This window comes from Equus przewalskii, chromosome 1, assembly GCF_037783145.1.
Source record: "Equus przewalskii isolate Varuska chromosome 1, EquPr2, whole genome shotgun sequence".
NCBI classification, from domain to species: Eukaryota; Metazoa; Chordata; class Mammalia; order Perissodactyla; family Equidae; genus Equus; species Equus przewalskii.
Genome location: NC_091831.1, coordinates 48,976,956 through 48,991,293, shown reverse-complemented (window position 1 = coordinate 48,991,293; position 14,338 = coordinate 48,976,956). Strand labels below are relative to the sequence as shown.

At 37.3% G+C, this 14,338-nt stretch overlaps 2 protein-coding genes across 28 annotated transcripts in view; one reads left to right on the top strand and one right to left on the bottom strand.

The window, feature by feature from the left end:
• The window catches only part of FAM13C (family with sequence similarity 13 member C), a 119,061-nt gene extending 111,417 nt beyond the window's left edge, over positions 1–7,644 (top strand). For 8 of the 16 annotated variants that reach the window (XM_008525197.2, XM_070611624.1, XM_070611602.1 and 5 more), the window contains 3 exons: positions 1,151–1,347; positions 2,879–2,980; positions 6,022–7,644. In XM_008525197.2, the coding sequence (XP_008523419.2) occupies positions 1,151–1,347; positions 2,879–2,980; positions 6,022–6,145 (423 nt within the window). In that variant the 3' untranslated portion in view covers positions 6,146–7,644. Of the gene's footprint in view, positions 1–1,150; positions 1,348–2,878; positions 3,123–6,021 lie in introns of those variants that run through there. The other 8 variants (XM_070611595.1, XM_070611632.1, XM_070611609.1 and 5 more) reach the window with 2 other exon arrangements.
• The window catches only part of PHYHIPL (phytanoyl-CoA 2-hydroxylase interacting protein like), a 65,360-nt gene continuing 58,649 nt past the window's right edge, over positions 7,628–14,338 (bottom strand). For all 12 annotated transcript variants that reach the window (XM_008525190.2, XM_070611693.1, XM_070611647.1 and 9 more), the window contains one exon: positions 7,628–8,708. In XM_008525190.2, coding sequence (XP_008523412.1) covers positions 8,174–8,708 — 535 coding nt within the window. In that variant the 3' untranslated portion in view covers positions 7,628–8,173. The remainder of the gene's footprint in view (positions 8,709–14,338) is intronic.

Sequence of the window (14,338 nt, the reverse complement as noted above, 5' to 3'; positions counted from 1 at the left end):
CTCAACCCCAATACTATATTTAACAGTGGCTGATAATTAAAACTATTGTGAAACAGAAATATAGAGCAACCGTGGTTTTGAAGCCAGTTTTAATGTTTGCTTTCATTGCTTGGATGAGGAGGACAAACGATGGATTTCAGTTTGGCATTATCTAATTTACAACAAAGCAAGACAAAACAAAGCCTTTCTATTCTGTGTGTTAATTTTTCTCCTTTAATAAGAAAATTGACAGGATGTTCCTTGATATAATGCAACATTTGTTTTTGGTACCATTTGACCATCACTGTACAAGACATAAGTAGATTTATCTTAATAGAAAATATGAATATTGAAATTGAGTTAGACTACTTTAATAAAGAATGATTTATGGGAATACAGAACTAGAAAAGCCCCACAAATCCTACTCGATCAATATTAAAACAGTCACTTGCTCATGATATCAATATAAAAAGGAATAAACATTAACAAATATAAATTTAAGTGTACTTGAGCACATTTATACTTCCACAATTTTAATTAAAGGCAAAGACAATAATGATTCATAATCTTTGAAATTTTCCCATTAAGGAAGCATAATTTAAAATAGGGTGTGATGTTCAGGTTTGCTTGCAAGAAGATCTTTTGGTTGTAATAAGCATTACCAGAACAGGTTAAAGAGTAACTCCATTTCGCTTTGGCCTGCATAGAGCTCTTCTCTGAATCTGTCAATTTTCTGAGTATCATCTGCATCTAAATGTGGCCCACACCAGGACCTGATTTGGGGTGACAAAAGGTGTCTGGAGTCCATCTCATCTTAATCCATATAACTGTTATGAAGCTGGGGCCTAGAAGTCTGGGTCAAAGGAAGGAACTACTAGGCAGTGCAGCCCAGATTGGAATATATCCTGGATGTCTGTGCCTTCTTTGGCCCAGCAAACAGAGATGAACTTGGTGAGCATTTTAGCATAGGATGGGTGCCTCTTTGCTCATTAACTTCTTTAAGTTTTTTGATGAAACTGAGGAAGAGTTCCTCTTGGTTGCTTTCTTCTCAGTAGGCATAGGGGTCACCTCTTGTTTTCATGGTGTCCATTTATGGTTCCCCTTCCTGTTTTTGCTTCCTCAAGAGGTGCTTAGCATTTTGTGACTTTATTTAAACTCTGCCTGTGATAAGCAGGAGGAAGAGGACTCTGATGAAGACTGTCCACAGGGAAGCCAACAACCTTCTTTGCCAGATCCAGCATCTCACCTTTCCGTTGGCAACCACCTCACCTACTCTGAGACTGAGGCTGTTAGAGTCCTGCTACCAGATGAAAAGAAAGAAATCAAACAACCCGCCCTCTCCATGTCCAATTTACATGAGGCCACGATGTAAGTATGAAGCCTAAGTGTGGAGTCTCTCTTTAACTTCTTCTGGTCTGTGGTACCTTATATGTACATAAGAAATACAGAAGAGCTATTAGACTCTAAAAAATGCTATCCACCAGAGTAGCCTTAAAAAGCATAATCTGGTTGTCCTCTTAACCAGAGAATTGAGAACACAAAGCCATGAGGAACCAAGGCTCCCAATAAGGTCCTAAAGATGCCATAAATGCTAATGTTCAGTTTGCTACAGTCACATATCTTTTTAGCAGGGTCTGTCACCAGTCTAACTCTTGGCAGTGGGTGAAGCAAAGCTGTCCTTTAAAAATGCTGGACCAACAGGAAATGGGATCCTGTGGTGGGTCAACAGTCGTCAGAGCCTTTATCCTAGTCTATTCCATTTAGCTAAAATGGTTTCTTCAGATTGGGAATCCCCTTGGCCTTAAGTGAGCTGACCTTGTCTTCTAATGGCCCCTCAGTCAGGACCTATTTGGATTTTTATTAGTACTATCATTTTCATTATTTGGTAGCTGGCATCCCTCTTGATCATTTGGCCTTCTTTGGTTTTTATATTACAGGCAGATTATGAGATTTTCTTTAATAAGTATAGTACAGTGAGTATGCCCCAAGATAGAGATGGAATCCCCAGAAATATATGAGGTGAGACCAAGGACTAAGTTGTAAGCTGAGATTTTAGTGTACTTGTAGAATCAGTTGGTACCTGAATTTCGGCTCACAGAAGAGGGTCATGTTTGGAAACAGAAAATCTTCCTTCCTCCTTCCTTTACCTTCTTCTTCCCTCCCCCCCCACCCCTTCGCCTTTTTCTTTCCATTCTTTGTTTCATTTATTTATTGGTTGGTTGATTGCTCTAAAGCAGCTGTTCTTAACGTTTTTGGGGTATTGGACTTTTTTGAAAGCAATGGAATCTTGGTCTTTTTTTTTTTTTTTAGAAAGTGCTCATATATAATTTCAAAGAGTTCATAGAGTCTTTGAAACTATACACAAGTTCCCCAGATAAAAATTCCTGCTCTAAAGTATATGACTTTTCTCTCTCAGTAGAATGGAGTAGAATTTGCAATGTAACTATAGCTTTCTTTTGGGTCTTTGTTTCATTCCCAAGGGTTTTGCCATTCTCCCATACGCTAGATTAAGGGTAGAATTTTCTTTAAAGTTTCTTCCTCTTGTGCCTCTTATGTTCAGGTTATCACCCAATGCTGATGAGTATTCCTTCAAAATGTCTTGTTTCTCCCTCATCCATTCATGTGGCCTTTACCCTCACCACTTTTTGTAATGGACTCAGTCTGCTTTCTCCTGTCTGTCCTTTCTCCCTTCCTATGATATTTTTATGAAGTAACTTCCTCTGCTTCTATGCTTCCCTATGGTCAGTCTCCTCATGTGCTATACTTATTCAAAAGATAGTCTTAGGCAGAACACTTCTGTATCATAATATGCCTTTGCTGAACAGATAAATCTGCTCATGATGATCTCTCAATTATGCCAGAGCTCAGTAATGGCAAATATATATTTTACTTGGTATAGGCCTGTACTTCTTGACCATCTTCGAGAAACTAGGGCTGATAAGAAGAGACTTCGGAAAGCCTTAAGAGAATTTGAAGAACAGTTTTTTAAACAAACAGGAAGGTAAGTATGGGCAGAGATATCTTTTAAGCTAATATTTCTTAGCACAGTATGAATGAGCTGCAATTTGTTTGCAGGAACAATGACTACAAGATATAATTTCCACAGTGACTTAGACCTGGGATTTGTCTAATACGACATTCTGATAGTGCCATTATTAGGTATGTTTTATGGGAGGCTGTAACTATCAAGTATGACATCAAGCTTTAAAAAATAATGGCTGAACTCCAAAAATCCCTAACTTGGCATAATAAACCTCATTATAACTATCAAGTTTATCTAAATCTTTAAGAAATTTTTGATTTTTCAGCCAGTATAACTTTGTTCTTGGTTACTTCATCCCACAAGTTATTGCCTACTTTATTAAATAATTCTTGTTTTGCTTTAAGTATATCATTTAAACTTCAGGATCTGCCCTTAATTATTTTATTTCAGGATTTGGTCAAAAGTTCATAGCTATTCTTTCTATCTTTAAATAAACATTTAGCTATATCCTCTATTTGTCCTCAATTTTTCTATGTCAACTCAAGTCTCATTATGCACTCCATTAGTTTTCTCTAAATTTTGGTGTATCATCATCAAAATTATATATATATATAAAATCATGACATAAGGGTTATTGATCTATTTCTGGAATAGACAGATAAATCACTGAGCTATCCTGAGCCTGTCTCCACGGTTGTAAGATGAAATTATTGGATTCCCTGGGATATTTTGGGAAGCTATGGCCGTCATGTAGAATGTCAGTCTTAAAAAAAAATAATAAAGGGTATAATTTTTCCAAAGTCTCAAAGTTATTAAGGTGGCTGAGGTGGGAGTTGTGATACACTGGCTCCTCGTATTCCTCTCCATCTATGTATCTGCCTTCCCTGAATTGCTTTCATTTCAGCAGACTGAGGGTTACCCTGATGCAGAGGGACTGTTCTGAAAGCATCTTGAAAGCTTGGTCTACTCACCTCTTAGCAGCTTTTCCATTTCAGTCCTCCAGGGCAGTTCACCAGGACTGGAGCTATTAAGTCAGAAACTTTTTGCATTCAGCAAATACAGATGTAATCTCACCTACTTTTCTACCTGGAATCTTCCTTTCCACTTGATTGCTATAAGTCCAAGTTATTTACCTTTCTGCTGATGTTAACTAATCTAGTAAAGTGTTATGTGGCTGCTAAATTTAGAATGTAAAATATAATTTGTTTTCTTTTTGCTTTTTCTCCTTTACAAAATTTCCATATGACTTTTACATTTTTACCTGTTTGAATCCAGGAGTCCACTTTAAAGAGTTTGAGAACTTCCCAATGTGCTAGTAGTCCTGCCTAATGGATCTACAGTGGCACTTGGCATGCCTTTGACATACAGGGAAGTTAGTTATGTTCTACATATAGTGTTCTACTGCACTTGTGAGTCCTAAACCTACTTCAGATATACCTACGTTGGATTGAGGTTGTATGCCCTCTTGTGGTAATATACTTACACTAAATGCAAAAGAGGTGATACATTAAAACTAAAACCAAATAGTTGAATGGCTAGGAAATATGGATCTTAATCTTGTTTTCCTAAGACATTTTATTAGGATGGCCTAACTATCCATAAGGTCAAATAACCATGCAAATGGATTACTAAAAATTTTAAGATACTTTAAATGTTCTTGGTAATATTTACCATGCAAGTGGCATAATCACGTAGATATGACATTATAAACAATTATGAGCCAGAGAATTGTGCTAAGCACTTTAACATGTTTTATATAACGGGAAGACTGCTTTAGGAAATACCCAGCAAAAATTTTCATTCTGACCAATGCACTCTTGTTTTAGCAAAAAATGGAGTATGCAGGACCAGGGAAAAGTTACATGATGGATTATTAATGTTCCTAAATTAGACCATTTCTTCACTTAGATCTGTCTACGCAAATTAAGGTGGTATTTAGACACCCAGTTATAGGTTTGGGCCACAACACTGAATGGAGGCACAGGAATTATGTTATATAATTTAGACACCATTTAGGAGGAACCCTGTCTATAGATTTGTGTACTATTCTCAGTTCTATACCAGAAATTGCAGGGCTGTGTATACTGGTGCAACACAAGTAGATAACTATAGTCTTGGGAATATTTATAGATTAACTTATTTTTTTATTTGTAAGAGATATCATTATATCTTTATTAGTACTGGGAAAATAGAAGGGTAAAACATTAAATGTTAGCTATTTACCCATTTTCAGCCATACTAATATTGGCGAGTATTTGTGTTTTATATTCAGTAGCAATCGTGGTGACTTCATCTGTGCTTTCCACCTCTTGTTATTTCAAAGTCATGGGTGGAAAGGTTTTAAAAGCACTCGCCATTTTATCAACAAAGGAGACAAGAACCTTTTGAGATCCTGAAGCAGTTATTGCCCTTTAGAAAACATAACCTGGCAACATATTTTTGTGGGATGGCAAATGGTTTTAACTCAAGATGTTACTTAATTATTCCTCAGAGTAAATGACAAGAACATGTAGTAGTTAGAATGCATATGTATAAAAATCTATGCATTATCAACTAGTCTAAGTAAAATCAGTGTGTAAAGAGAACCACTGCAATTTAAACTTTTATAAATTACTTCACTCAAGGAGTTTATTTTTATTAATATAATTCCTGTAGTATTTTTAGGTTATTTTTAACAACTATCACTATAAGCGCTGAACATTCTGCACAGGCATGGAACTGTGGCATGGGTGATGGGAGAATGACTAGACAAGGAATGCCTTGAGGTTCTGGGTTTTGTTTTTTCCTCAGACTTTTTCACTTTCCCCATTGTTATATGTCTACGTACTGGACCATATATTTGCAAAACCCCTATGACATTCAAGTTCTCAAAGGGTACTATTTTATGGAAACCTAATAACACATGGAAGAGGGAGTGAATCAAGGTGAAGGGAAGGTAAAAAAGACATGATGCAAAAACCAGGTGGAAACTGCTACCCTGTACTTTCTCATGTAAGAATTGTAAAAGGATTTTTAATGACTTGATTGTGAACTAATAGACAGTATTTTCTGTTTTGCAGAAGTCCACAAAAGGAAGATAGGATACCAATGGCAGATGAGTACTATGAATACAAGCACATAAAAGCCAAACTGAGACTATTAGAGGTTCTCATAAGCAAGCAAGATGTGGCCAAAACGATTTGAAGTTTAGGAAATATTTGTGATCACTTTCACCCAAGATAAAGTCAAGTTTATTTTCCTCTGCCGCTCTTGCTAAGTAGTTTTGACATACTGAAAATTGAAGCACTTTAGTGGTAGTATTAGCTGTTCTGTTTTAAGAAGAGATGGCAAGTGTGATTATAAATGAGAAAGAGGGATTTAAATGGGAGGAAAATACCGCAAGTAACAGTACAATTGGAAAAAAAATCAACCTCCTCCATGCCAAGGAGAAAACTCACAATCAGTATAATTATTTCAGAAAACATCTAGTATTTTATCAAATCTAAATAACATAGAGCATCCACTTGTTCAATGGGCCACTTTTCAGGGAAAGTCTATTTAGTGTCCAAAGATTGCTTATATTGATATATGGAAAAGAGCATGATTTTTTTAAAAAACTCAGTAGGAGGAGGAAAAGAAACTCTTCTTATGGGAGAAGGAATACAGCTACTAAGAATGTAATTTATTTGAAACTTCTAATAGATTTTTAAGTCGTAACGAAAACTACTACCTTGTCCCTTAAGTCTGCTAGGCTTTTAGTACCCTAAAATATACTAGAATGTGTCACTGCTAATTTTTTATTTCTATATAAAAATAGCACATTATTTTATCTGTTATTTGAAATTTTACATTTCTGATTACCAAAGTTCATTCTGATAGCATGTAGTTTGTGAATTATCTTTGTCTATAATTGACAGATGTTTATATTAAAATAAAATATTAAAATTTGAAAATAGGTATTTTGGATAGATATGTGTCTGTAGTATATAATCTAATGTGATCATAGTTATAATTGCTAATCTTTTTGTTTACTATAAGATTATATAACTATTTTTCCATTGGGAATATGCATTTTCCTTAATGTTCCAAGGTCTGTACTTTGTAAAGTCAAAAAGCTTTCTCGTGAGTTGCACTTATTCTTCATTCTGTACAAAATGAAAGATTTGGAAATTGTGTGCTATGACACCTTGGAGTAGAAGCCAAAATATTTTATTTGCTTCCTCAACTTTAGTGTATATTTTTTGTTATTTTGTACTAAAACGTGTTTATTATTTTTGCTTTTGTAAAAATAAGTGAAAGGTCAACATTTTCTCTCTTGTACCAACCATGTTTGTATTTCTATTTTCTGTAATGTTTAAGCATGATACTGAACAAATTCACATTTTCATATAGTTTGGATGGGAAAAATACTGACTGTTTCAGAAGTAGACTATTTCAGAGGCTTATTGTTTTCTCTGTATTTATCTGATATTTTATAACTTTTATGAATCAGAATAATGTCCTTCATAAATTTGTTTAATTAAAGTCATCTACTTGTAACAGGACAGATACACAACTATTTGAAGTTTACAAACTACATCTTTGATAAGGAAAATGGTTTCGTGACACGTATACAATTGCTATTAAATGTAACTCTATATATTCTATATGATTGTAAATATTTTATACAACAATACAAATAAAATATTTTTCTATTATATTTATTATGTTGAAACACAGTAGTTGTTTCCTGTTAGCTAATATAAATAACATAAATAACACTGTCAAACAACAAGTTGGAAGTGCTGACAATTCTAGGCTTCAGGATTTAACTCATGCTGCAATTACACCCTTTCATGCGATTTGGAGTTATCCCAATATTTGTTCAGTAGATTAAAATGAATGCATATTTAAACACCATTTATAAGCCGTTATTTTGTATTTTGCTAAAGCAGTTTATATAATTGTTTTGTTATGTTTGGCATAAAGGAAAAATAAAAACATTGCAGCATCTAGGCAATAAAGTGTCAGAAGGAGAACTTAGGATATTTCATCATTGAAAGCAGTGGGAAGGGTAGGGAATAGGAAACACTAAAACGGCTCTGAATGAAATTTGAAAAGTGGCAGTTTGCTTTTGGTGATAGCGGCATGTGCATGCTTCAGTGGAAAACATCTGGTGATGAAAATGGACAACAGAGGATCAATGCTCCTAAGGGAAGAAAAGGGACTGAGTAAGAATAAGAAAAGCGAGCATTAACGTCCAACACTGATATTACAGGTTTTGCAGCTGGGATCTTTTTTTGCATTTGCAGTAGACAAACTCATGAGCTGATGACCAGTGATCTCTGCCACGGTGCCCAGAGAAAGATCCACAGGGTCAGTGTAGATGACTTCTAAAATGACATCCTGGGCATGGTGGTAAACCAGCACCCCATCTTCTTCTGTGCAGGTCAAAAATTTATTATCCTTGGAATTTAGTTGAGGAAGGCGCTGCTTACAAAATTCATCTCCTGGTGATCCCACAGGGGCAATAACAAGAATCACATAATGATAAGCAGTGTACATACAGTAGAAGTCCCCAAAGTATAAGTTAGTGTTGGGGTTAAAAAGTTTTTCTGCTGCAATCTCAAACCTGTATCTTCCATAAGGTGAATCCTGGGGTGGCTTCCCAGTGTTGAATTCCGTGCTGCAGCTGAAGAAGATGCCTTCTAATTTTCCACTGATAGGAGAGCCATGGCTACCACTGTTATCCTTGACAGAGGGCTGCATAGCATTTCCATGATGTTCTCTGCAAGAGAAAAGAAATGGTCAGTGCTTGGTACAATACTGGAAAAGTTACTGATTTATAGATTTGAATGGTGATAGGCCTAAAAGTCAGCTGTCTACTATTAAAAGCCTGAATTCTCATCCTACTATCAGACCAAGGAGAAGGCATCTTTTTTTAAGGTATGCTTTTTTTTGGGGTGAGTAAGTTTGGCTCTGAGCTAACATCTATTGCCAATCTTCCTCTTTTTTTCTCCCCAGTGCCCCAGTACATAGTTGTACACCCTAGTTGTAGGTCGTTCTAGCTCTTCTATGTGGGATGCTGCCAGAACATGGCCTAACGAGCAGTGTGCAGCTCCACACCAAGGATCTGAACCGGCTAATCCTGGGCCACCAAAGAGGAGTGCATGAACTTAACCACTCTGCCATGGGGCTGGCCCTGAGAATGCATCTTTTGACATTACCTATAGATGCCTAAAACTAGCCCTGGTGGTCTAGTGGTTAAAATTTGGTGTTTATCATTGTGGCCTGGGTTCATTTCTGGTCAGGGAACCACACTACCTATTGACTGTCATACTGTGGTGGCTGTGTGTTGCTGTGATGCTGAAAGCTATGCCACTGGTATTTCTAATACCAGCAGGTTCCCCCAGGGTAGACAGGTTTCAGTGGAGCTTCCATACTAAGACAGACTAGGAAGAAGGAAATGGCCACCATTTCTGAAAAAATTGGCCATGAAAACCCTACGAATGGCAGTGGAGCATTGTTTGATATAGTGCCAGAAGGTGAGAGGATGACACAAAAAGACCGGGCAGGGTTCTGCTCAGCTGTACACAGGGTTGCAAGGAGTTGGAATCGACTAGATGGCACTAACAATAACAAATAGATGGTTAAATTCCAGCCTTGACTCTAAGTAAGGTAAGCTACAAACCTTGGAAGTCTTTAACATAATAAATTTCCTGGCCAGAAAAACCAAACTGGAATTAGAACTCTTACATCTGAAATCACATCCATTATATGCCTACTGCATTTCAGAAGTGGCTTTTTGAAGAGAAAACTGGACTAACAGTACTGGTTAGTTAAATATGTTGAATGTTTCTTTAAAATATGCCAGAATTTAGTCCTAAAATGAGTGCTGTCCACATATATTGGCACAAAGTATTTTGTTTTATTGTGGGTTTATTTTGTTTTTGACCCAGGCACAGTTTACTAATCAGGTCCTCTCTCCTGCATTTTTTCCTTTTTTGTGAGGAAGATTGGCCCTGAGCTAACATCTGTTGCCAATCTTCCTCTTTTTGCTTGAGGAAGATGGTTGCTGAGCTAACATCTGTGCCAATCTTCCTGTATTTTATGTGGGATGTCACCACAGTGTGGCTTGATGAGCAATGCTAGGTCCGTGCCTGGGATCCAAACCTGCAAACCCCGGGCTGCCAAAGCAGAGCACGCAAACTTAACCACTACACCACCGGGCTGACCCCCTCTCTCTTGCATTTTGCTTAGAAAAGAACTGGTTATTCTCCCTTTACCCTGTCCCCAGATCTGTTTTCTACCCTTCTCACCTTCCACTGTGGACTGACTCTATCATCCAGTTCTTCCTTGCCCCTTGGTCCCTTCCCTTCCAGTTCTACCAATAAGAGGCACCAGCAGATGTCGGGGAGAAGAAGGTAAAGCCTTGAGTGTGTCTTCCTCTACCACCTCCATGCTTCAGAGCCTTGTGGTTCTGGCAGGGCTGGATTTGTCTATAACTACATATCTCTGACTACTTCTCCTGCTGGGCACCTCTACTCCTCTTCTCTTCCCAAGAATGGTAAAACCTTTCAACTCTATAGTATCTGGCTTCTTTAGCATCCCTTATTAATTGCCTTAACTCTCCCCATACATCTGTGAATGGTGCTTTTGTTAAATTTTCTCCAGAATTCCATGAGTGTGCCTTCTCTTCCTTGACTGGGTCTTTGACCAGCATGATTTGGGATGAAAATTACAAGCTACCACTCAGGCAAGAGAAGGTTCTCCCAGTCAACATGCTCCTTAAAGAGTGTGGGTCATTGAGGTGTGCTCAAGGTCTGCCCGTGACTTTAGAACAGCAATAAGTCTCAAATTCTAGTGCCTGAAAACTACCTAGGGAGCTTATTAAAAATGCAGATTCAAGGGAAGACCAAGAAACTGTCAGAGATTAGAGAAGACTAAGGAGACATGACAAATAAATGTACTATAATATCCTGGATTGGACCCCATATTTTTACTCTTCCTGTTGTTCTTTCTTCCTTCCTGATATTCCAAAATTCCTTCTTTTATCATTTCCTTCCTGTTTCAAGAACTTCTTTTAGTCATTCTTTTAGGGTAGGTATGCTGGTGACAAATTCTCCTAGTTTTCCTTCTTCTGAGAATGTCTTGATTTCCCCTTTATTCCTGAAGGATATTTTCACTGAATATAGGATTCTGGGTTGACTGTTCTCTTTCAGAACTTGAAAATATTGTGCCACTTCTTTCTGGCCAATGCAGTTTCTGATGATGTCATTCAAATTGTTTTCCCTATAGATAAGGTATCTTCTCTCTGACCACTTTCAGGATTTTTTTCTTTATCTTCAGTTTTCAGGAGTTTATGAAGTGTCTTGGCATGGATTTCATTGGGTTTATCCTGTTTAGGGTTTACTTATTAGCTTCTTGAATCTTTAGGTTTATGTCATTTGCAAAATTTTGGAACATTTCAGCTATTATTTCTTTGAATAGTTTTTCAGCCCCACCCTCTTCTTACTTTCCTTTTTGACTCTGATGACACCAATATGTGATATTTGATCTGCCATAGTCCCATATGTCCATGAGGCTCTGCTCATTTTTTTTTTAGTCAATTTTCTCTCTGTTATTCAGTTTGGGTAATTTCTATTGTTTTGATTCTTCTGTTTCTATTTCTACTGTTCTGTTGTTCTGTTCTGGTTCAGGTTTACTCATTCTTTCCTTTATCCTCTTGATTTTGTTTTCAGTGTATCCATTGAGTTTTTTTACTTCTCCTACAGTGTTTTTCAGTCCTAAAATTTCCATTTAGTTTTTTATATCTTCTATTTCTTTGCTACTTCTATTTTCATTTGTTTCAAGTGTGTTTGTGATTGCTTGTTGAAAAATTTTTACGGTGGCTGTTTGCAAATCCTTGTCAGATAATTCCAAGATCTGTATCATCTTGGTATTGGTATCTGTTGATCATCTTTTCTGATTCAAGTTAAGATTTTCCTGGTTCTTGGTGTGATGAGTATATTTCAATCATATCCTGGACATTTTGGGTATTTTGAGACTGGATCTTATTTAAATCTAGTATTTTAGTAGGCTTCTTCTGACTATGTGCCAATGGGAGAACTGTGGCGGGGTGTTACTTTATTGCTGTCAGGCGATAAACATTCAGGTTCCCCAGTCAGTCTCAATGACATGGGGCAGGGGAGGAGGACGGGGGAGGGACTAATGGGCAGAGGTAAGAGTTTAGGCTCCCACTAGGGTTCTGCTAACACAGTCTAGCTGGGAGAGGGAAGAGTGTCTCATTATTGCTCCCTATGTGGCCTTTACTGACACTGCAGGGCAAGCTTTATCATCCCTCGGCTGTGGTGAAAAGTCCTGATTTCCACTAGGCCTCCTGTGATACCACAGTGGGGAGGGTGACAGAGATCTCATTGCCACTGGTGAGGGGTATAAGTCCAGTCTCCCCACTCAGTCTTCTCTGACACCACCTCCAGCAGGAGACGGAGGAGGAGGGGAGGGTGCTTCCTTACATGTGGGAGAGGGTGGATGTTTAGGTTCCCTATTTGGCCTTGGCTGGTGATGGTGGGAATAGGTTTTTTTTCCATGGTGTTTGGCCGGAGTAGGAAAGTTATCGTCTAAAAGATTTCTGTCTTCAAGGCTGTCCCTTTGTTGGTCATTTGGGTACACAGAGCAGACTTTCTAGGGTGATTTTTTTGTCTGTGCCCATTGGCATTTCTGGGTTGCTGGCTTCTCTAGCACCTAGTCCAGAATATAAGAGCTAAAAAGAAAACCCAGGAAACTCATTATTGTATTGTTCTTTGAGCCGTGAAATCCCTAACCAGTTTACCTTGTCTCCACCTTTCAGAGTTTTATGTTTCTTTGATATATATGTCCAGGGTTTTTAGTTGTACTTAGTGGGAGGAAAAGAGAGAAGTGTATCTACTCTATCTTGTCCTGGATCAAAAATTCTTATCCTTGTTACATTCTCATTAACAAAAACCAAATATCAGTATATGTGTCCTACTTGAATCAAGTGAAATTATATGAAATAATAACAGCAGAAAAGATATAAACAGGAACTTAGGCTAGAAGAAATGTCCTAATATCAGTGACAGGCATCAACTTTGAGGATATACAATCTAGCACCAAAAAGTACAGGAATTCCTACACAGTCTATCAGTCTCAGTGGATTCCTGAAGAGAAAACTTTCAGAAATAGAAAGGTGTTTTAAGGACAATTCGTCTGCTTAGTGAACTTGAAGGAGTAAGAGAGAAAGTGATATTTTGATCTGGGGTAAGGGAAAGCAATATTCATTTAGGAATTCATTTCTAGAGGAAGAGATCAAAATGAGTTCATTCTATGTGGACTGAGTCAGAATTTATCTATGGCTTTTTCATAATTTATAATGATTTGGAGTTTGTCAGGTAAGTGAAAGGTTCCTTTCTTTTTCTTTTTTTAAAGGTATGCTCTTTTTTGGTGAGGAAGATTGGCCCTGAGCTAACATCTGTTGCCAATCTTCCTCTTTTTTGTTTTTTTCCCCAACACCCCCCCCCCCCCACCCAGTACATAGTTGTATATCCTAGTTGTAGGTCATTCTAGTTCTTCTATGTGAGATGCTGTCACACCATGGCTTGATGAGTGGTGTGTAGGTCTGCACCCAGGATCCAAACTAGTGAACCCTGGGCCGCTAAAGTGGAGTGTGTGAACTTAACCACCCAGCCACAGGGCCGGCCCCCTACAATTTTCTAATAAGGGCTTTTTAAAAAGCAATGTTGAAATATTGTACCCATGCGTTGGCAAGTGTATTTATTTATATATACTGCATCAAGATATAATTTACATGGATTTTACAACTATTATGGAAAATCCAACAAAGGTAAATTTCCTTCATAGTAGATATATCTTTCAAACTAGTATATTGAAATCAACCATACACTATATACAATAACTTCTTTCATTTTACATGCTCTCTGTATTTACCTTTTTTCTTCTTGGAAGAACTTTTGAAAACAGATGAAGCAAATTTTAGAGTATCTAAGGACCAGAAAAACAGAAGGCCAGTTCCCATCCAAAGGATGGAGAAAAATTAGAGAAATACTGACCTCCAGTGGCCACCTACAATAGACACTGGCAATAGTCCAGACATCTAAACCTAGTACCAAAGATGTATTTATTTATTCTATTGATGTATTTCTTATTAATGAAAATAGCAAAGCGGATCTTTTATTCTTTTCAAATTTTATGCTTAACAAATATAAACAAATACCTTTCTTGTTGAGTGTATATCGTCATTCCCATTCAACAATTGACAGGTACAATAATTTGTGTTGTATCTCTCAGTCTGTACTCTCTAAATTAGGTAAATGGCATCCACCATGAATTATATAGACTCAAGGGTAAATGACAGGTAAGAGAATTATAGACTAAACTCTG